The sequence below is a fragment of the Rhinopithecus bieti genome, unplaced genomic scaffold (genome assembly GCF_001698545.2).
Source record: "Rhinopithecus bieti isolate Rb0 unplaced genomic scaffold, ASM169854v2 scaffold_68553, whole genome shotgun sequence".
Lineage (NCBI taxonomy): Eukaryota > Metazoa > Chordata > Mammalia > Primates > Cercopithecidae > Rhinopithecus > Rhinopithecus bieti.
In genome coordinates this window covers 1,347,481-1,368,229 of record NW_016826183.1, presented here as the reverse complement: position 1 = coordinate 1,368,229, position 20,749 = coordinate 1,347,481, and the positions used below count along the sequence as shown (strand labels likewise).

The 20,749-nt window shown below is 43.1% G+C and overlaps 2 protein-coding genes across 3 annotated transcripts in view; one reads left to right on the top strand and one right to left on the bottom strand.

The window, feature by feature from the left end:
* SRD5A1 (steroid 5 alpha-reductase 1) overlaps positions 1–2,398 on the bottom strand; it is a 38,491-nt gene extending 36,093 nt beyond the window's left edge. The window contains exon 1 of the mRNA XM_017863345.1: positions 1,859–2,398. Coding sequence (XP_017718834.1) covers positions 1,859–2,163 — 305 coding nt within the window. The 5' untranslated portion in view covers positions 2,164–2,398. The remainder of the gene's footprint in view (positions 1–1,858) is intronic.
* NSUN2 (NOP2/Sun RNA methyltransferase 2) overlaps positions 2,365–20,749 on the top strand; it is a 33,749-nt gene continuing 15,364 nt past the window's right edge. The window contains exons 1-9 of one of the 2 annotated variants that reach the window (XM_017863344.1): positions 2,365–2,840; positions 2,967–3,124; positions 3,741–3,845; positions 9,058–9,163; positions 11,448–11,519; positions 12,614–12,698; positions 14,105–14,297; positions 16,527–16,601; positions 17,680–17,810. In XM_017863344.1, the coding sequence (XP_017718833.1) occupies positions 2,745–2,840; positions 2,967–3,124; positions 3,741–3,845; positions 9,058–9,163; positions 11,448–11,519; positions 12,614–12,698; positions 14,105–14,297; positions 16,527–16,601; positions 17,680–17,810 (1,021 nt within the window). In that variant the 5' untranslated portion in view covers positions 2,365–2,744. The remainder of the gene's footprint in view (positions 2,841–2,966; positions 3,125–3,740; positions 3,846–9,057; positions 9,164–11,447; positions 11,520–12,613; positions 12,699–14,104; positions 14,298–16,526; positions 16,602–17,679; positions 17,811–20,749) is intronic. The other variant, XR_001883632.1, reaches the window with a different exon arrangement.

Genomic DNA, 20,749 nt, shown 5'->3' with positions numbered 1-20,749 from the left:
TTCCAAGTGCTCATGACTTAGCTCAAATGACTGTTTAATAAATTAGTTGCTTGGGTAGAATGGAAAATGTTTATCTCTTCTATTTGGAAAACGTAAATGTCCCCAAACCACATAGGCTATGTACACAATAACATGTACAACCCCACCCCCCCCCAAAAAAAATAGCCTAGCAGTTTACAAAAACTATACCTGACCCAGCCAATCCTCTTGGAGCAGCTTTTAAACTATTAGTATAGGAAGTGGGTTTTCATCCTAGCAGCTCCTCATCCAACAGCCTCAGGGAAGACAGCAGCATGCTGTGTCTCCATGTTTTACTCTGTATGAATGAGCCATTCAAGTTCTATCATTCAAGGTGACCCTGGCCCTTTGGGAGGTTGCATTCATTTTTTTGCTTGAGTGAATGTAGGTACAATTAAACATGATGTCTCCAGTTAAAAAGCTTCCATTTGGGATGTCAGGCAAAACTTTGTAAAGTGCTCCATTTTCCATTTCCAATGCCACAGTTTTGCTGGCACATGAATGACACACAGAGTACATGTCTGGATGTGCATTCACACATGTGTAGCAATGGTTGATCCTATTCCAAAAAAAAAAATTCTTCGCTGGAATGCATGACACCAGGATAAAGAACAGAGGCTTATAAAGACACACTGAGTTCTTCCTGTCTCGGTGGGAAGTGGGTGTTTTAAGGTGGGACCCCAAATCAGAAAGGTAGGGTAAACGGCCCATAGCCACATAGCCAGTAAGTTCAACTTCCTTGGGTGCAGAGACATCCTTTTTAACGGTGAAGCTTTCCAGAGCCTGAATGAAAACATTTAAAATTTGATTTTAAACTTTTGACCTGCCGTTTGCTTTAGCTGTGTAAAAGCCAAAAGATAGGACCTGGAGAGAACCCCAACTTACTAGAAGACTTGAAGATTTCAGACACAGCCAGTTTTCAAATATTCAAAAAAAAAAAAAAAAAACAAAAACACCTTGAAAGATTTAGAAGTCATCTTTAAGACTTGATTTGTTTAAGGTTTAAGGTTGTTGCCTGGAAAGCCACCCCCACAATCCTGGTGTCCCTTGCATAAGGTGGAGATGAAAGTGTGAAAGTGATCAAGCCTATATAGAGAAACTCCTAGGCAATTTTAGCATACCAGGTTTCCAGTTGCAGCTGATCACTTGGCTGGGAGAAAACAGCTCCACCATCACCAAAGATACCAAAGGGGGAAGCGGCATAAAGGAGTAGAAACCAGTGGCCCTCAAGACTGAAGACCATCAGCATTAGACTCTAGGTCACCCACCCAACCCCCCGCCCCCGCAGTCGTGATCTAAGGGAACAAAATCTAGTCTTCATTTTAATTTTACATTTTACTTTTAATTATTTATTTTATTTATTTAATTTTGAGACAGAGTCTCGCTCTGTCACTCAGGCTGGAGGGCAGTGGCGAGATCTCGGTTCACTGTAACCTCCGCCTCCCGGGGGTTCAAGCTATTCTCCCATCTCAGCCTCCCGAGTAACTGGGATTACAGACAGGCGCCACCGCGCCCGGCTAAGGAAACCAAACCTAGGACCACCGAGTGGCTCTTTCCAGATCAGTTTCATCATGATTTTTTCCATCACTCCCTTCTAGTCCTTTGCTTCCCGCCCTTTCTAGACGAATCCCTTCTGGTTTCCAAACTCCCGGGGCCGGGGGACTCGGGGAGGGGACCCCAGGGACGGCAGGGGAAGGGGACCCGTGCAGATGCGGGACGCCCCGGGGCTTTGGCAGGGAGAGGGTATCTGGGTTGGGGAGGCTTCGGAGAGACGGCACCTGGCAGTGAGGGGAGGGTCGGAGAGGACGCCGGGCCGGGGGTCGGGGGCCGGGAAGGTTACCGATGCACGTAGTGGACGAAGAACATGGCCAGGAGGATGCAGTTGGGCGCGCTGCGGAGGCGCGGGGCGGACTCGCTGGCATACTGGTAGAGCGGCAGAGCCAGCGAGGGCAGCTCCTGCACCACCCAGGCGGCCCGCGCCGGCACTCGGACCCTAAAGCTGGGCGGCGCGTGGCGGCCGTACGCCAAGTTCGTCTCACGATTCCGCGCTAAGACCGCGCAGCCCACGGCGCACTGCAGGTAAGCGAGTGCGGCCAGCAGGCGCTCCTCGGCCAGCAGGCGCTCCTCCGCCACCGCCGTCGCCATCGCCGGGGCAGGGCAGCGTGCTCCATGCCCCAGAGGCCGCGACAGGCAACATATAAGGCGGGGGCGCGGGGGCGGGACGGGCGGCTCCCCGAGTCCCGCACTGCCGGGACACTGCAGAAAGGGTTCTCAACCCAGGCTTCTCCAGGGCAGCCGGGGCTGTGGGCGCGGCCCCGGGGGCGGGGCGAGGACCTGCGCGGGGAGGGACCTGCAAGCGCCCCGCCCACGCCGGGGCCGCGGTAACCCGGCGCCGCTCTGCGAACTGGCGGCTTCAGGCTGTCCGCGGAGCTCCCTGAGACCGCGTGGGAAACCTGGACGCTTCGCGCGGAGACGCCTTCATGGCTGCTTCCTGGAGCCTTTTTGCCCCTCAGAGCTGTCCGCGGTTTTCCCTCTCTCGCTGCTTTTAGGGAAGACGGGTTGTGCGCTTTAGGCTTATTCCTGGACGGTCCCCAAAGGCCCCCGAAAGGACCAGGCCCGGACACGTGGGGCCTTGGTTTCCGGCCGGAAGTCCCGGGAGCTGTAGGGCTCCAGTTCTGGCCGTGGCGGGCAGGTTTTTGCGTGCTGCGCGTGCGGCCGCGTGGGCTATGGGGCGGCGGTCGCGGGGTCGGCGGCTCCAGCAACAGCAGCGGCCAGAGGACGCGGAGGATGGCGCCGAGGGCGGTGGAAAGCGCGGCGAGGCGGTAGGAGCCGGGACCTGGCGGGCGGGCCAGGGGCTCCTCGTGGGCCTCCCGGACCCCGAGGCCTCCGAAGCGGCGGCGAGGGGCGGCTCCTCGGGCCTCGGGGTAGACGTCCCTTTCCTTTCTCAGGGCTGGGAAGGAGGCTACCCCGAGATCGTCAAGGAGAACAAGCTGTTCGAGCACTACTACCAGGAACTCAAGATCGTGCCCGAGGGCGAGTGGGGCCAGTTCATGGACGCTCTCAGGGAGCCCCTCCCGGCCACTTTAAGAATTACTGGTTACAAAAGGTAGGGGGACAGTGCCTGATTTTTTGGGAGTTGGGGCCAGGTTGGGAGGTTAAAGGAGATGGTGTTTTCTCCGACAAGTGTTACAATGCCAGAGAACCGTGGCGTTTCAGCGGTTTGGATTCAGGAAGCATTGAGGGGGAGCACAGGGTCCAATGAAATGGTCACGGAGGTATTGCAGGTGCACGGTTAGAAGAGGAAATGAAAATGGGATCTGAGGAAGATTCGGTTCCTGGGGAATCGTCCAGGAGGGAAACTGAGGGTCTTACCTTTTGGAACGTAAGAGAATTTATAGAGAATGCATAAAACCCCTTGGTCCTTCCCCCCTCCGCGCCTCCCCCCCATCTTTGTAGTTACAGCTTTCTAAATGAGTCGCAAGTAAAACTAAAACTGTAGGTATACTTAGGAGAGAAGGAATGCAGTGGTGCTCTTAGGGATAAACAGTGTGAATTGCTCAAATTTTGAAGGGATACAGTGTAAAAGTAGTGACTGAAGAATGTTTACTCTCCATGCAAAAGTTGGTTTTAGTTTTAAAATACTTGCAGTCTTAAATTTAAAAAGATACAATGTATTAACTTAGCTTTTTAGATCCGTTTGACACTTTCTTGTTTTTCAATAGCCATGCAAAAGAGATTCTCCATTGCTTAAAGAACAAATATTTTAAGGAATTGGAGGACCTGGAGGTGGACGGTCAGAAAGTTGAAGTTCCACAGCCACTGAGTTGGTAGGTACCACAATGCTTCATGCTGATTATTTGCTTAGGATATTAATCTCTATCAGTTGAATTATATTTCTTGGTGCTGCATTTGCTGTTAACATGAAAGAGCCTGGGTATACTTGGCAAACATCCTAATGTTTTAGTACCTGGTGCTTTTATCAACATTACATTGGTATCCAAGTTTTCATGCAATTTGCAGCTTTATGAGTCACTGAGTTCAGCCAACTCTTCCTAGTACCTCCAACCTCTTCCTTTATGTCACCACGTCTGCCAGCTCCATGTTACAGCGCTTGTTTTCTCATCAAAACTGTTGCAGAGTGGCTTCTTTGCCTTCAGAAAAAGGACGGACTTAGCTTGACAACAGTCTCCTGGTAGGTGGTCTCTTAGTGTTTTCCATTACAGACAGGTTACCACTGTCTGCTGTCAGGTTGTCTCCTGCTACTTCCCAGTACAGACTGCACCAGCCAGTGTAGCATTTCCGAGTCTTGGCACCCATGCGTACTACTACTCCGGGAGCCACCTCTTTCCTGACCTGTCCTGCAGGTGCCCTCTGGGTTACCTATTCCTCATGGCTCAGTTCTAGTCTCAGTTGTATGAAGGTGATCCCTTGTGCTGACAGCATCTTGTAAAGATGCTTGGAGAACTCCAGAGGCGCCAGTCCTTCGGTTAACTTATAAGTGGAAAAGCAGTTATTATTAACTTTGAGGTATTGAGTTCTCAGAAAAGAAAAGTAATGCACGAAAAGGTGAGTTAAGCCTTTGTTTGTTTGTTTTGAGACGGAGTCTCACTCTGTCGCCCAGGTTGGAGTACAGTGGCATGATCTTGGCTCACTGCAAGTTCCACCTCCCGGTGGAACTTTCTCCCGCCTCAGCCTCCTGAGTAGCTGGGACTACAGGCGCCCGCCACCACACCAGGCTAATTTTTTGTATTTTTAGTAGAGACGGGGTTTCACCATGTTAGCCAGGATGGTCTCGATCTCCTGACCTCATGACCCACCCACCTCGGCCTCCCAAAGTGCTGGGATTACAGGCGTGAGCCACTGCGCCCTGCCGAATTCAGTGTTTTGCATCAACTTTTGAGGTTTTGACTCTTCCAGTACATAGTGTTATCTTTCCTTTCTAGATAACCTTTAGTGTTCGCAAATCGAGGTCAGATTTTCATTAATCGTGGGGTACAGGTTTGCTTGCTTTTCTTTCATTGGCTATTTGGACTTTCATTGTCTATCACAGATAAGCTTATACGTTCACAATGAATGCCAACTGGCCAAACATTAAGTCAATATTCAACCAGTATCAAGACCAAATATCACCATCATGGAATGTGTTTCTGGGATATAGGAATAAATATGACCAACATCGTGAAACCCCATCTCTACTAAAAATACAAAAATTTGACCGTCATGGTGGCACACACCTAAAATCCCAGTCACTAGGGAGGCTGAGGCATGAGAATCGCTTGAACCCAGGAGGTGGAGGTTGCAGTGAGCCAAGATCATGCCACTGTGCTCCAGCCTGGGCCACAGAGCAAGACCCCATCTCAAAAAATAAAAAAAAATAATAGATGTGCCACATCTTAGATTTTTAAAAGCTTGAAGGGTACAGTATAGGAAAATGATTCAGGTGCTAGGTTGCTGTTAGTGGTCACTAATTGTCCACTGTAGTGAGGTCAGTGGAAAGGGTAGATATTTTTCAGCCTCTAGTTATGGCATTGCTGAGAAGAGGTAGCCTTCATGAGATCAAGCTTTTTTTCCTCCCAGTAACTAGTAACTAGGTTGTAGACTTTTCTCAAGTCGTTTGAAGATTATATTGACGACACTGATTACGTTCTGCTTGAAGTAGAGGTCTGATACTGTAGTAGTCCATTTTCATGCTGTTATAAGGACATACCCGAGTAATGTGTATATAAAGGAAAGAGGCTTAATTGACTCACATTTCCACATGGCAGGGGGCTCCTCAGGAACCTTAAAATCATGGCGGAAGGTCTCTTCACAGGGCGGCAGGAGAGAGAATGAGTGCCGAGCAAAGGAAGAAGCCCTTTATAAACCATCCTATCTCCCCCTGAAAACAGACGCACTGTCATGAGAGTGATGGTTCACTGCAGCCTCACAACATAAGGGAAACTGTCCCCGTGATTTAATTATCTCCACCTGGTCTTGCTCTTGACATGTGGGGAATATTACAATTCAAGGTGAAATTGGGGTGGGAACACAGAGCCAAACCATATAAAATATTTTAAGAAGACAGGATTATGATTCTCCTTGGGCATGTTTGTATTTTTAGCAGTGATGGATGTATGTGCTGCTTCACACAATCACCTGGAAACATTTGTTTCTAAAACCTTATGTTTAGAAGTACAGAGATGGGATAAGAAATGCTTTTAAGATGAAGTTCCTGTCCAGGAGGAGGGTTTCAGCATGCGTCTGTAGGGAAGAGGTGTGTTCTCAGGGCACGTCAATGTGGGCCTTTTCTTCTGCAGGCTCCAGCAAACTAGGAGAAACCATGCGATGTTAATAAGGCTTGCTAGCTTTTATTACTCTCTGCAAACTACAGTTAAACTTTGATTCGATCAGCCCTTTTAACATTTAATGGCTGCTTTTCCACCTTGTTTGTTGAACAACGTGTCTGGGTGTGTGACAAGGTAATTACCAAACTCTTAGAATCTGCAGGTTGTCTGTAGTTGAAGAATGAAAGCGAATCGCTGTCTGCCAACAGCCAGTTATGTTTTTGTTTGCTTTAATTTTCTGAACACACAGCTGAAGGGTATGAACAAAACGTTGTATGATTTAGGTTTCTAATACTTGGCTTTTTCCAAGTGATGTATGTATCAATAAATTTCCAATGATAATGTATCAGTGATGGTTTCTGTATTTTATTTTGAGACAGGGTCTCAGTCTGTCACCCAGGCTGGAGTGCAGTGATGTCATGACGGTTCACTGCAGCCTTGACCTCCCAGGCTCAAGCGATCCTCCCACCTCAGCCTCCCGAGTAGCTCGGACTACAGGTGCATGCCACCATGCCTGGCTAATCTGTTTATTTTTTGTAGAGATGGAGTTTCACCGTGTTGCCCAGGCTGGTCTTGAATTCCAGGGCTCAAGCGATCCTCCTACCTTGGTTTCCTAGAGTGCTGGGATTAGAGACGTGAGCCACCATTCCTGGCCAGTGCCAGTTTCTTGGCAGCTTTGTTCTCTGAACATTTATTTATTCAAATTCACTTGTCAGTTTTAGGATACTAAATCTCTCAGCAAGCAAGTAAAGCAGAAGCTTTTCAGGACTTCTGGTAGTTTTCTGTATTGCTCAAGATGCAGAAATAGATCATGTAATATTCTTCCCAATCCTCTGGTACATAGTGAAATACAATTTAGGAAAGTGTTTTTTGGAACTACATTTTCTAGAAGGAAAGTTTTGTATCGTACCATAGCTTGGGCCAATTTCATTTTTTTTCTTATATTCGTAGACTCAGAACAATGAGAAATTATCCTAAAGCATTCTTTAAAAAGCATTGTTTTGACAACCAGTTCTTCAGAGTGCATCTTATTGTCATTCTATTTATGTGCTGTTTATTTATTTTTTTTTGAGACAAGTCTCTGTCGCCCAGGTTGGAGTGCAGTGGCATGATCTCAGCTCACTGCAACCTCCACCTCCTGGGCTCAGGTGATCCTCCCACCTCAGCGTCCCAAGTAGCTGGGATTACAGGCCCATGTCACCACACCCAGCTGTCTTTTGTATTTTTTGTAGAGATGGGGTTTTGCCATGTTGGACAGGCTGTTCTTGAACTCCTGACCTCAAGTGATCTGCCCACCTTGGTCTCCCAAAGTGCTGGTATTATAGGCATGAGCCACTGCACCTGGCATATTTATGTGCTTTTAATGTCTAGGTTGAGGATGGTTTGTCATAGGTGTTGTATATATTTACAGAGTTCTTACCACTTGAGAATTGTTGACGTGCGAAGATGACAGTGGTCCTTTTAATTTATCCTTTAAAAGGCCCAAGTAAGATTTTTTCTTAAAATATACGGACTAAATTTGAATTAAGTAACTAAAAAATATACCTCTTTAAGATCATTTTGTTTGATGTTAAAATCTATACAAAGATTCGATAAACATTTTTTTGGCTCATAAAAAGATGATGCTGTTCCTCAAGCTATATAAGAAACATAATTTAAAAAAATTTCTTGTAGAAACAGTGCCTTGCTTTGTTGCCCAGGCTGTTCTCTGTACCCAGAGGAAACGTACATTTATCTGTTATTTTCTTGTTTGTATTTAACTATTAAAGAGTTCCTAAATGATCATAAGATCAGCAGCCTTCACAATTATAAATACTGTAAAATTTTAATCTTGTTATAGTACATTTACATTTTGACTATCAGCAATTTGACGAATAAGACATGTAAGGGTATATTTGTTCAAAGTGTATCTAGACTGCTTATCTGTATTTAAAAATGAAACTTCAGCTTTTTACAATAAATCTAAATGGCATGTGGTGTTCATATTGATGTTTTGGTGATTTGGTAACTTACATGATCATACTAGCTTTGACACCCAGACTGGAGTGCAGTGATGTCATGACGGTTCACTGCAGCCTTGACCTCCCAGGTTCAAATATATTCACAGAAATGACGGCAGGAAATGCTTTATTCTTAGTTATATATAGGCAACAGCCTAGGAGCTCAAATTAATACATTAGTGGTTTCCAAGGTAGGGATTTTTTTGGTATATAAAATATTTTAGTACATTATTGAACTGATGTTAGAAATAATGAAAAATATATTTTAAAAAAACTCCTAATCAGATGTGTGTGGAACACTCTGACACTGCATTATTTTGATTCTGTGCGATCTGCACATTAAGTAAGTCATCTTGTATCTTTTTATTTCTGATGACCTTACCGTTGTTACCTTATACTGGTCAAGAGCAGAAGAGTGTTCACTTTTCCATCTGATCTTGAACGTTTCGTCATTATAATTTTGCAATAATATGCATATGTCTTATAATCGCGCATGAGTCTCCTGTTTCTGATTGGCACATGATGTAGCTAGAGCCATGTTCCTTATGCCTACAGGGACATCTCTGAGTGTTGCTGACTGTCCTTAGAGGATTGTGAATAGGAACAGGGAGAACATTTGAAGTCTCTTTTGGCATGTGACTGATAGAAGCACAAAGTTGTCAACAGAGGACTTCACTGTTTATAATCCATAAATGTTTTGCTTTCTTTTTGGTCAGGTATCCTGAAGAACTTGCCTGGCACACAAATTTAAGTCGAAAAATCTTGAGAAAATCGCCACAGTTGGAAAAGTTTCATCAGTTTCTAGTTAGTGAAACTGAATCTGTAAGTTGATTTCTTTAGATTTGCTAGTTTCCTTGAAGCTGTGAATGCATAGATGTAGCATAGTTCTGTTTTTAGGTTCTTGTCACTAGAAGCAATAGGTGGACATCACAGTAAAGATACCTACAGTGCTTGCGCCACCTGTGATTTCTGACTATTTGTGTATCCGTTGCCTTGTGTGGTTTATCTAATCGTGAAGTTTAGTAAGGATATCAGTCCCGGCTAGTTATTTCTTGTTTCCTCTTGCTCATGTATTTGGATGGCTGTAGGGTTGGGGATGGCTGTAGGGTTGGGGATGGCTATAGGGTTGGGGTGAGCACTGCACTGTCATTTCCTTCTTAGGTTCACATTTCAGATGCCTGTTGTCCATAAAAGTAATATATTTTAAGGCCATCTTGGTGGGGAATACGTCTTTGGTTTTGTTTTTTAAAATCAATTTATTTTACTAAAAATGAAGCTTTTGATTTTACTTTTTATACTATGTATTTTTTCTTAGCACATGTTCTTCTTGGTAACCGCAAAACATGTAAGAACCACAAAACACCTAAGCCCAGCTGTGGTCCTCACAGGGCGGCATCTGTCTTCACCTTCTCTGTTGGCACCCACATTCCTTGAGTGCAGTTCAGGTGCTGAGATTTTTACCTTTAGCGGCAGACCATCCCCGGCAAAACAGCTATTTGCTCATGTAGTAAATAATTCAATGAATGCCCGTAAAGTTTGAGTATTTGTTTTTTTTGGAATTCTTACTCTCACATTTAAAATCAGAGGCTTCTTCCTTCCTATTTTCTAAACTACTACTTTCTAGTAAATCTGTGTGTCACCAGATTATGGTTCTTTGTCACTTTGGCTTTCTGTCATTTAGGTAACCGGCTAAACTGGGCTTGTGTCTGCCTGGCTTTTCCTTCCTGAATAGTAACAAGAACCAGGAACTAAGTGCTGCCACATACCCTGTTCCGTACTTGAGACCAGTGCAGGAGAGGATTCTCTTGCTCAACTTTTAATTTAGATGGAAGGCCAAGTAAAGATCAGTAAGCTGCTAGAGAACAGCTCAGGTTTGCACTTGGAAGAGAGCAGGGGTTTGTGGGGTGCGATACACATGGATAGGTTGGAAGAGCCAGGTTTTGGCGTGTTTGGAAGATGGAGGAGATGGGAATTTAGTGTGGGTAGCAGATGTAGGGAACTAGTGAAGGTTTTTGATTAGGAGTCAGCGTGATGAGAGTTCTTGAGATGAATGGCAGTAACCTCTGGGTTATGGAAAGCTGGCCACAAAACGTCTACACGGGGTGATCATGAATCCGGTGACTGTCTGCTGGGATGTCCCCATCTTACTTAATGCTTTAATTTAAACCTTGGATGGAAACAGAAGGCCACCATATCGGGATCACACATATAACTCAAAAGCTTGGAATCAATGTGCCTAGTGAGTGAGTCATTACAGACTCATGCTGGCCAGAAACCCATGAGGTGAAAATTAGCAGCCATCAATGTGAAAGCCTGTATTGACAGTCGCAGCCTGAGTGATGGCTGCCTGGGTGGCTGTTCATTTGCAGAAGACCCAGCTTTTGTAGGGTTGTGATGGAGCAAAGCCTTAGCTTCAAGGTGGCTAAAATAGAGGTGTGGTTGAGGCTAGTGCTGGGCCAGGGCAGGAGGATTTTGTCTGCACCTGAGTAGTTCTGCCTTGTAACAGATATCCTGGCCTGCTGGAGAAGACAGGGGGCAGGGAGTGTGGTGAGGGATTTTAGATATTGATGGTTTAAAGATGGAAAGATGGAAGCAGTGGTTGATGTCTTCATCTCTTTGAAGGGTAGTTGTGAGAAATAGAAAGTGGACATGGGCTATGTCTGAAAATAGTGGAGGACTAAGAAACAGAATTTTAGGCAAGAAGGAAAAACCATCTGACAGTCACTTTCTGTCCTAAGTTGATGCTGTCTGCTGTTGAACGTTTTTGTTTAAATATTTAATAGCATTTCTGTCTTTGAGAGCTGCCCCTCTAGCTTCTGTGCTCTCCTGCGATGGGGAGTTGGGATTCTGTAAGCTTCAAGTCCCTTTTCTTTCATAAAAGTTGGTATTTTACCTGAATTTCTAATACTTGAATGGTATAGCTACCATTTGTCCGCTAGTGTACAGATCCATCCTCATTTAGTGTTCTGTGCGATAGTACGAGTTCTCTTGTTCTATGTAAGATTTTGTGCTGTTTTCCTGTTGCCTTTGAAACAATGCCAAAGATTGAAATTCTCTGCGTTTTTTGTTTATTTTTGTAATTGTTGCTGCCTTTTTTTTCCTCAAGGGAAATATCAGTCGTCAAGAAGCTGTTAGCATGATCCCACCACTACTCCTCAACGTCCGGCCTCATCATAAGGTAGCGTACAGCAACTAGAAACGTGTGGGCGGGCAGCTTGTTAACAGTGTCATGCCTGTTTGTTTTGTTGAAACCATTTTTTCTTAATATAATTAGTCCTTTTTTCCTCCTTTTCACTTTGGAGAAAGAGTAATATGTACATATCTTAGTTTCTCTTTTTTTGTTTTGTCCTACTTAATTTTATGGTTTAGAAAACTGTTTTCTCCCATTTAGTTTTATTGATTTGTTTACTATATGGTCTTCAGTGATGGTGATTGGCTAAATTAGGTTGAAAATGATAGTGAACATGTGTCAAGAGCTCATCGTATGGCAAGCATCGCTCGGTGCTCTTTTTTCTTTCTTTTTGAGACAAAGTTTCACTCTCGTTGTCCAGGCTGGAGTGCAATGGCGCAATCTTGGCTCACCGCAACCTCCGCCTTCTGAGTTCGAGCAATTCTGCCTCAGTCTCCCGGGTAGCCGGGATTACAGGTGCGCGCCACCATACCTGGCTAATTTTGTATTTTTAGTAGAGACGGGTTTCTCCATGTTGGTCAGGCTGAGCTCTAACTCCTGACCTCAGGTGATCCGCCTGCCTCAGCCTCCCAAAGTGCTGGGATTACAGGCATGAGCCACGGCCTCTGGCCTTGCTCTGTGCTCTTTAGGTGAATTAGTTTGCTTTATCATTCACACAACCATCCAAGGGCAGATACTGTCACCATTTCCATTTTTCCAGATGAGGAAAAGGAAGCAAGGAGAAGTAATTGACCTGATGTTACGGAGCTGATAAGTGGCTGAGCTGAGATTTGAGCCTAGGTAGCTCTGTTCCTTAGCATTATATTCTCATGATTCTTACTCGTTCATCTCTATATTTAGTCTCACTGGCTTCCAGTTTCATTCTGCTCCCATCCTCTTTGGAGACTGGACCTATATCATTCTGTGATTTTGAAGCAGTGTATATTATGGAATCCCTGAAAGTAAAATATGTCATTCTATAGACTCTGTAAGGAAGTATATTTAGATCTGGGAATAGAAATTGAAAAGCTAGAATTGCTTTAAATTAAATGCAGAATATTTGGTTTTTAAAAACATGAAACAGTTTCTTGCTTTGTTAATAGATCTTAGATATGTGTGCAGCACCTGGCTCAAAGACCACACAGTTAATTGAAATGCTACATGCCGACATGAATGTCCCCTTTCCAGGTATGCATTGGACTTGTGTTCAGAAGGGTAGGAATGCCACTTTGGCAGATTGTAGACAAGGAAAAGACTCTAACTTTACCTGCTCATTTGGCCCTGAAGTCTCCTGTGACAAGCAGATGTGTTTTCTGTCTACCGGAAGTAGAACTGGACATCTTGCCTACCACCGTCAGTAGTACTCAAACCAACACACTCATGCCTTGGGGGAGCTTTATTTTAGAATTATGTGTGTTTTCTATAAAAGCAAATGGTGTTTCTCTATCAAGCCTCCTTACGGAAGATAGATGTCACTCTTTGAATTTTTAGTAACAACTTCCCCCTTCCCCCACTTTTTCTCATTATTATTACTATTATCATTATTATTATTATTACTTACTGCCTTACATGAAGGGTGGTAGTGTGTAGTTGTTGAAAGCTACTGTCAGACTCCCTGGGTTCAAATCCCAATCGGCAAGTTACTTACAGTGTTAGACATCCCATATAAAATGGGATGCGTCAGTATGTAGCTTGCGAGGTACTCAGGAAATGGCAGCTGTTATATTGACACCGCGCCCCTTTCTATTAAGTGGAAACAAATACCTCTCGTGATGTTTTAGAGTCAGCTTTCTTCTCGTCCTACCTTTGTTCAGGCAAACTTCTCTAGTTCTGTTTTAATAGGCATATTTGTTAGGTCTGTTTTTTGAAGTCTTCTTTTTTACGTTATTTAAAGATAATGCCTTGGCTAAAAAGCCTGCTTCACTTTTCCCTGTTTTTAGTTATTTTCTCCACATTGGCAGTAAAGAACCTTGGTGTCCCAGCAGCAGCAGGTTCTCCTCTTTGTTTTGTGGATGTTTTGCGTTTTATACTGTTTTGAAGAGTGGCTTTGATTATAAATGTTGTTGGTATATTTGCCTTTTTGCTGGGGGTGTGAGAAGAACCAGAAATGAGCAGAGGCACACCCAGTAGAATTCTCAGCCTGCAGAGCCTCCCAGGAAGAGCTTCCACATTCAGGTGCTTGGGGCCCCACCCTGGGAGCCTGACTCACAGTCAGAGCAGAGTCCCGGCTCATGTTCAGGATTTTAAAACATTTGTAAGGTGATTTTATTGTTTCTACACCTTTCTTCTCATCTTTTTTTGGTAATTGTTACTATTAATAGAAAAGATATTTTTGGCATGGTAATTGGCACAAGTGAATAATTGTTGAATAGATGACTTCTGAGGCTTTCAAAATTCAAGTGTCCATAAAATCCATCCAGAGCCACCTGGTTCGTTTTTTTGAACCAGTTAACATACTTCTAGAAAACCTTGACTGTGGGTCTTAAGTTTGGTGGATTGCAGCTTCTCACTGGCTGACCTTTACAGGTCACATATTTCAGGATGTGACTCCATTAGGCTCTGTTTCACCTGACACTGCAATTCTGTGCCCCCAGAGGGATTTGTTATTGCTAATGATGTGGACAACAAGCGCTGCTACCTGCTCGTCCATCAAGCCAAGAGGCTGAGCAGCCCCTGTATCATGGTGGTCAACCATGATGCCTCCAGCATACCCAGGCTCCAGATAGATGTGGACGGCAGGAAAGAGATCCTCTTCTATGATCGAATTTTATGTGATGTCCCTTGCAGGTATTTATCTTATTGGCCAGAAAGCCCAGATCCACTAAAGAAATCAAGTCAAACAGAGACTAAGATGAAGTTGTGCGTGAACATGACACATTTGTACGTGAGTCTTGGGGTGCGGAGAAAGATAGCGTGAGCCAAAACCAAAAGATGGACACGTAGAGTCTTAATGATAAGCAGCACAGCAGATGCTGGATAAAGAACAGAAAGGGGTGGTTGCCATAGCCTGCAGAAAGATAAAGAGAAAAAAAAAACTGAGAAAATACCTAAGAGGAAAATAGAATTTTAGACTCATTGTGGTGTGTTTTAGGATGTTATTGCTTGGAACAATTTGTGCACCCCAACTATTTTGTATTAGTTCTTCCAATGAGTACAGTATATAAAAAAACTTTGTCATAGAATAATATGCAATCACATTGGATTTTATGGTATTTAGTTCAATGAGAGAAATTTCGATCAGGGTGCAGTGGCTCACGCCTGTAATCCCAGCACTTTGGGAGGCCGAGGCGGGTGGATCACGAGGTCAGGAGATCAAGACCATCCTGGCTAAGACAGTGAAACCCGGTCTCTACTAAACAAAATACAGAAAATTAGCCGGGTGTGATGGTGGGCGCCTGTAGTCCCAGCTACTCGGGAGGCTGAGGTGTGAACCCAGGAGGTGGAGCTTGCAGTGAGCCAAGATGGTGCCACCACTCCAGCCTGGGCGACAGAGTGAGAGACCCCATCTTAAAAAAAGAAAGAAAGAAAGAAAAAAAAGACATTTTGGAGTTCAAGCCCTTAAGAAATTCATTTTACTTGTGTATTTATACCTTTCTTGAGATAATACGTCAACATATTAGATATTTATTTAGTTTATATTTATAAAATAGTTTATTAAGCTAGTTTTATTAATAAACTAAAGTATTTAGTTTATTGTTATAAAATAATACTCATGGTATAACTGAGTAACAGTTTTTTTAAAAGGAAAGAAACACAAGTAAAGACGTCATCTGTTCCGTTCCCATAGGAGGTGCACAGATGATGATCCCAGGTGGTAATGCCTTCTGAATAACAGAAGTTTGTCAAGACCAGAATCCAAAAGCTGCCACACAACTTGTTAGCACAGAACGCAAGGTTTAAATACGATACCACATTATGGAAGAATGCCATTTTGTTTCATTAAGTGGCAGAGTTACTGCTCATGGCAGAACTCAGGATGAAACTTGCTGCTGGTGGCTCTGAATATAGCCGAGTGTTAAAATATCTGGAAAAGGTCCTCTTGAAAGTAAAATTTTAAATAGGTCATGAACTGAAGTTTTATTTCCCCTAGGCTGCAATTTTTCAGTATTCCTTTGGGTCTCATGTTTTCCCACACCTGTTTTTTGATCAGAAAGATAAACTCGTTCCTTGTATCGTATTCTGAGATCTGAGAACACAGTGACCTTATGAGCAAGAGGTTGCAAACTGGGGAAATTTCTGAAATTGTGGTGGGATTTCTACCATGCAAGCCACTAGTGTACAGCCAGGAATGCCATTGTAAAGTGGGGATTACATCTCATGGGACCCTTCCATCCTGCAGACCTAGTCCCTCCTGTACACAGGGCTAGACCACCCAGGAAAATCAGCATTTACAGAGGAAGCCAACAGAAACACATCACCTTCTGGGAAAACAGGATAGATAAAATGAGGTACAGAAAGTAACACATCCAGTCTTTATTATGAAATACACATGGAAGTAACTTCCATTAACAAAAACGTGAAAATAACTTCCATTAAATAAAAGTGGAAAGTCAGAAATGTTTAACTGTGGTTGTAGGAAAAATTTAATATATTAGCTGAACTGTGGAAAATTTCTTATTAGTCATTATTCATGTCATTCTGATTAAAATATCGTTGTTGATTAACTGAGGTTTTCAATAGTATTTTAGGGTCTGTGTCCTAGGTCTGCAAATTAGTCTTGCCTAGTATTTTTTCTAAATGGAAGCACATTCATATCTCTTTAGATAGCGAGTGGAGTTTGCTGTTCAAATCCATTATTTTCCGTTTGAAAATTGAAGTATAATTTAAAAGTATAATACATGAGAAAATCCTGAAAACAAAAACGGAAAGTTAATTGTAGTTGGTGAAAATGGAGATTGTTTCCTAATTGATATTTGTAATGCTTGTTTTGTCACTTAGCTTGAATGTGACATATCTTTTGAAGTGCAGTCATCCACCTGTAGGGAGCTTTACACTCTTAAATACCTTTTTTTCCAGTGGAGACGGCACTATGAGAAAAAACATTGATGTTTGGAAAAAGTGGACCACCTTAAATAGCTTGCAGCTACATGGGTAAGTAAAACTTCATCACTGCTAATGCTCTGTGACAAGTAGATTAGCACAGATTTATTGTTATGCAACTGAGCATCCAATCTTTCATTATAGAGCTGTAAGCATCAGAGGATGGGCAATGGCCACCTTTAGCAGTTTGATCAGAAGTTATTTGAAAACCTTTCAGGAGCAGTAACTGCACATTGTAGACCTTTCAGATAACATGTTGATGAAAAATGCCTTCTGTAAAAATTTCCTGCAACACTTCAAACATGTATTTTCCATGAAATGACCATTTACCTCTTGATGTATGTGTTACTAATCTTTTCTCTCTGTTTTGTTCTCTTGTATCATTGTTTTGCTAAGAGACATTTTGATCTCTTAGAAATATTTTCAGTTGGCTTTTGTGATGGGGAACTGTTCATTGAAGAACATTTGGAACATTCTTAAAGAGAAATCTCATAACACAATGATCATGTCTGTTAATGTTTGGTGTATTGTTTTTCTGTTTATAGGGATTTTTAAAGTACTTTTTTCAAATACTTTTGATCATGCTGTCCATAAAACTTTGTATTCTTTTTTTATTTGACATGTCAAATGCCATGGTCTTGCATGCAGGACTGTACTGTGCCTGAGCCAAAGAATACTAATTAGCATCCACCACAGCCAGTTATAGCAGGAGGCCTCACCTCCATAAAATACTGTCTACTGTTTTGCAATACAAAGACAAGAGTTAGGACTGGAATGTATGATACCAATTTTTCATAGAAATACCACATATTTAGAAAGTATGGAGGTTTTTTAAATAGTGAAATTTCATCTGATACGTTGAATTCTGTTGTTACTGAACTTTATGCTTTGCTGGTTGACATATTGGGAAAGGTTAACAGACCAGTAAGAATATTTATATAATACATTTTTTTATTAACATGAAATACTTCATATAAGTTTACTCTAACTTCACTTAGATCCCTAGAAGATTTTTTAAAAGTATAATTGTGTTATAAAAACTTGTAATGAATATGTGATGCAAGGTGCTTCTAATATGTGTGCTTCATGGATATGTTTGGCCTTACAGTCATCTGATATTTCCCCTTAGCTTACAGCTGCGGATTGCAACGCGCGGGGCCGAACAGCTGGCTGCAGGTGGAAGGATGGTGTATTCCACGTGTTCACTAAACCCTATTGAGGATGAAGCAGTCATAGCATCTTTACTGGAAAAAAGTGAAGGTAAGCACACTTGATGGATCTTTTATTAACAGCATATGCTTTTCAGAAACACTATTTTTCTTTGTGTTTTGTATTCATGTAGACCTTTTCCTGGGAATTTGTTTATATGATGAACCTCTAACTTACGGTTATGGATTAAGGAGATGTCCTAGTTAAAAACACGTGGATATGTGGATTTGCTGTATTTTGTGAATTGATTGGAATTTGGAGGTTTGGAAACAAAAGGAGCTTTGGCTGTTTTTTCCTAAATTTGAAAAATTGTCAGATCCTTATCACTGTTTTGTAAAATTTTAATTGTGGTGCAATACACGTAACATGAGGTTTACCATCTTAATCATTTTTGAGCCTGCAGTTCAGTCCCGTTAGGTATATTCCCATTGTTAATCATCACCACCATCCATCTCCAGAAATCTTCACGTTGCAAAACTGAAACTCTGAACTCCTTTAAACAGTAGCTGCCGTCTCTCTCTCTTTCTTCCCTGCCCCTCACGCCACCATTCTATTTTTTGTCTGTGTGAATTTGACTACTCTAGACCTCACAGAAGCGGAATCATACTGTATTTGTCTTTTCGTGACTGGGGGCTTATTTAACTTACTGCAGTGTCCTCAAGGCTCACCTGTGTTGTAGTGTGTGTCAAAATTGCATTTCTTATTAAGGCTGAACACTATTCTGTTGTTTATATAAACCGCATTTTGTTTACCCATCCATCTGTTGATGGACATTTGGGTTTCTTCCACTTTTTGGCTGTTGTGAGCAATGCTGCTGTGAGCATGGTATACAGATCTCTCTCCAAGACCCTGGTTACAATTCTTTGGATATATGCTCAGAAGTCGAATGGCTGGATCATAGGATCATATAGTAATTCTGTGTTTAATTTTAGGGGTCCCCACCATGCTGTTTTTCACAGTGGCTGCATCATTTTATGTTTCTACACCCAGTGCACAAGGGCTCCAATTTCTCTGCACATTCAGGGACACTTCTTATCTGGGGCTCTTTGTTGTTAGTAGCCATCCTAGTGGGTGTGAGGTCACCTCATACAGTTTTATACTGAGGGACCGACAGATAATGCAGAATATTCTGAAACAGCAACGTATTTCTCCAGTGTATTGATAGAAAATATTTCTCCTTTTATGTTTTGCCAAAATGTTAACTTTTCCCATCATATTCTCCTTAGGGTCAATAATGAGAAATTTCAAACTTAACTGTGTTTCCTATAGCCATGTGTGTGAAGTCAGTTGGTGCATCGCCAGTGAGACAGGCATTTTCTGGGCAGTGCCCACCCACTGCCATCCTTCCAGTGAGGCTCCCCTCGGCGACTGGCTGGTCTGGGTTGTGCCCTCAGCCCTGTGGTTGCTGATGCCTTCACAGTCCTTTAAGCTGGAATTTAATGTAGTGTTTATTTTCCTGTGCTTACGTAGACCTCTGTAAAGATGTCATTTCTGGATGATGTTTTTTGCATGGTCATAATTGCCATGGTGTTGGTGATACTTTATTCCAAAAGGTGTGTGAGGGGGAGCATGGGGGACGTAATAGTTTAGTTGTAGTGAAATTACTCCTTCAAGTGTGATTTGGGATCGGTTGTTAGGACTGTTGAATCCTGCTCAGATTTTTGTGTTCATTAGCTAGGAATTTAGAAAACCATGATTCCAGGCAGCTTGAACAGCACAAACACCTCCTATTTCCCTTGCCACAGTCTGCTTTCAGATCCCTGAGAAGGAAAATGGATTGCATTTATTAATTTGCATGCCTAGTTGCCATTTACGACTCAGACTTGAGGGCGAGCCCCAGTTCCTGGGCGTTCTCACTGCATTCTTTGCTGGTACGCTTTGTCTTTTTTAAAGACAGCTTCTCCCGGTTTCTCGGTGAGCGGCTTTCTTAACTTGGGGTGAGCGGTCACAGCCCATCTTGTGCTGCTTAACTTAAAATGTTTGTAGATTCTGTAAGCGTTTGCTACTCTAAGTCTCTGTTGCCTAGTTAAGTACTCTAGGTGGTTAATTTTTCCCCTTTTTCTGTTGTAAGCTTGTAGCTGGGACCAAAAGCCAGGTCTCCTAAGTTCTTAGGCGAGAGAGGCTCTTGTCCACACAGGCCTGTCCTTACTCGTGGCTGGAGTCATCCTTTGCAGGCAGGACTTGCTGACCTGAGTCCACCAGGCTTTACTTTCCTCACATTTGAGATACTTGCCGTTTGCCTGTCTCATTACCACGAAATTGTCACCGTTCAGAGAACACGCTATGTGCTCTTTGGGCTGGCTGTGCTGTAGGACGGGGTTACTTGCCTGGAGCTCTGATGCTTTCTGCCACCCTCTCCTGTTTCCTGAACATGCCAGTGTTTGAAGGAGTGGCTTCGTGAGGGGTTGTCATCTGAAAGCAGGTTGAATCCAAGTTCTGGTTCTCATTCCCATGGGTCTCTCTTTGCAGCAACAGTGGGGAGGCATCATTCTCCTGAAAACCCACTGATCTCTAGTCGGGGAAGAGTGGACAGAACCTCACACACAGTGCACGGCATTGGAAAGTTAAGAGTGAGCAAGCGTGACCCAGGCACGGGGCAGTGAGGAAGAGCTGCAGGGTGAAAAAGAAAATGGGAATGCTGGTGATCAAGACTGTGAGGAGGGACGAGCAGATGGGATTGTCCTGGGGTACTGATGGGTTCGTCTTCATCGGTCTGAAACCTTTCTTGCTTGTGGATTTTCATTGGTCTTTCTGATTTTCAGACTGGCTGGCTGGTTCCTTTTCTTGTATTTAGAATGTTACTGCTGGTTTTCTGAGTGAATGCTTGCCAATCCTTTCAGACTTCACTGAATTTGTGGCTCTAGCTGACTTTATGTCTGTCTGTATAGTGTGTTTGCAAGATGGGAAGCATTTTTTTTTTTTTTTTTTTTTAGATGGGGTCTTGCTCTTTTCCCCCGGCTGGGGGGTTTGTTTTTTTTTTTTTTTTAAAA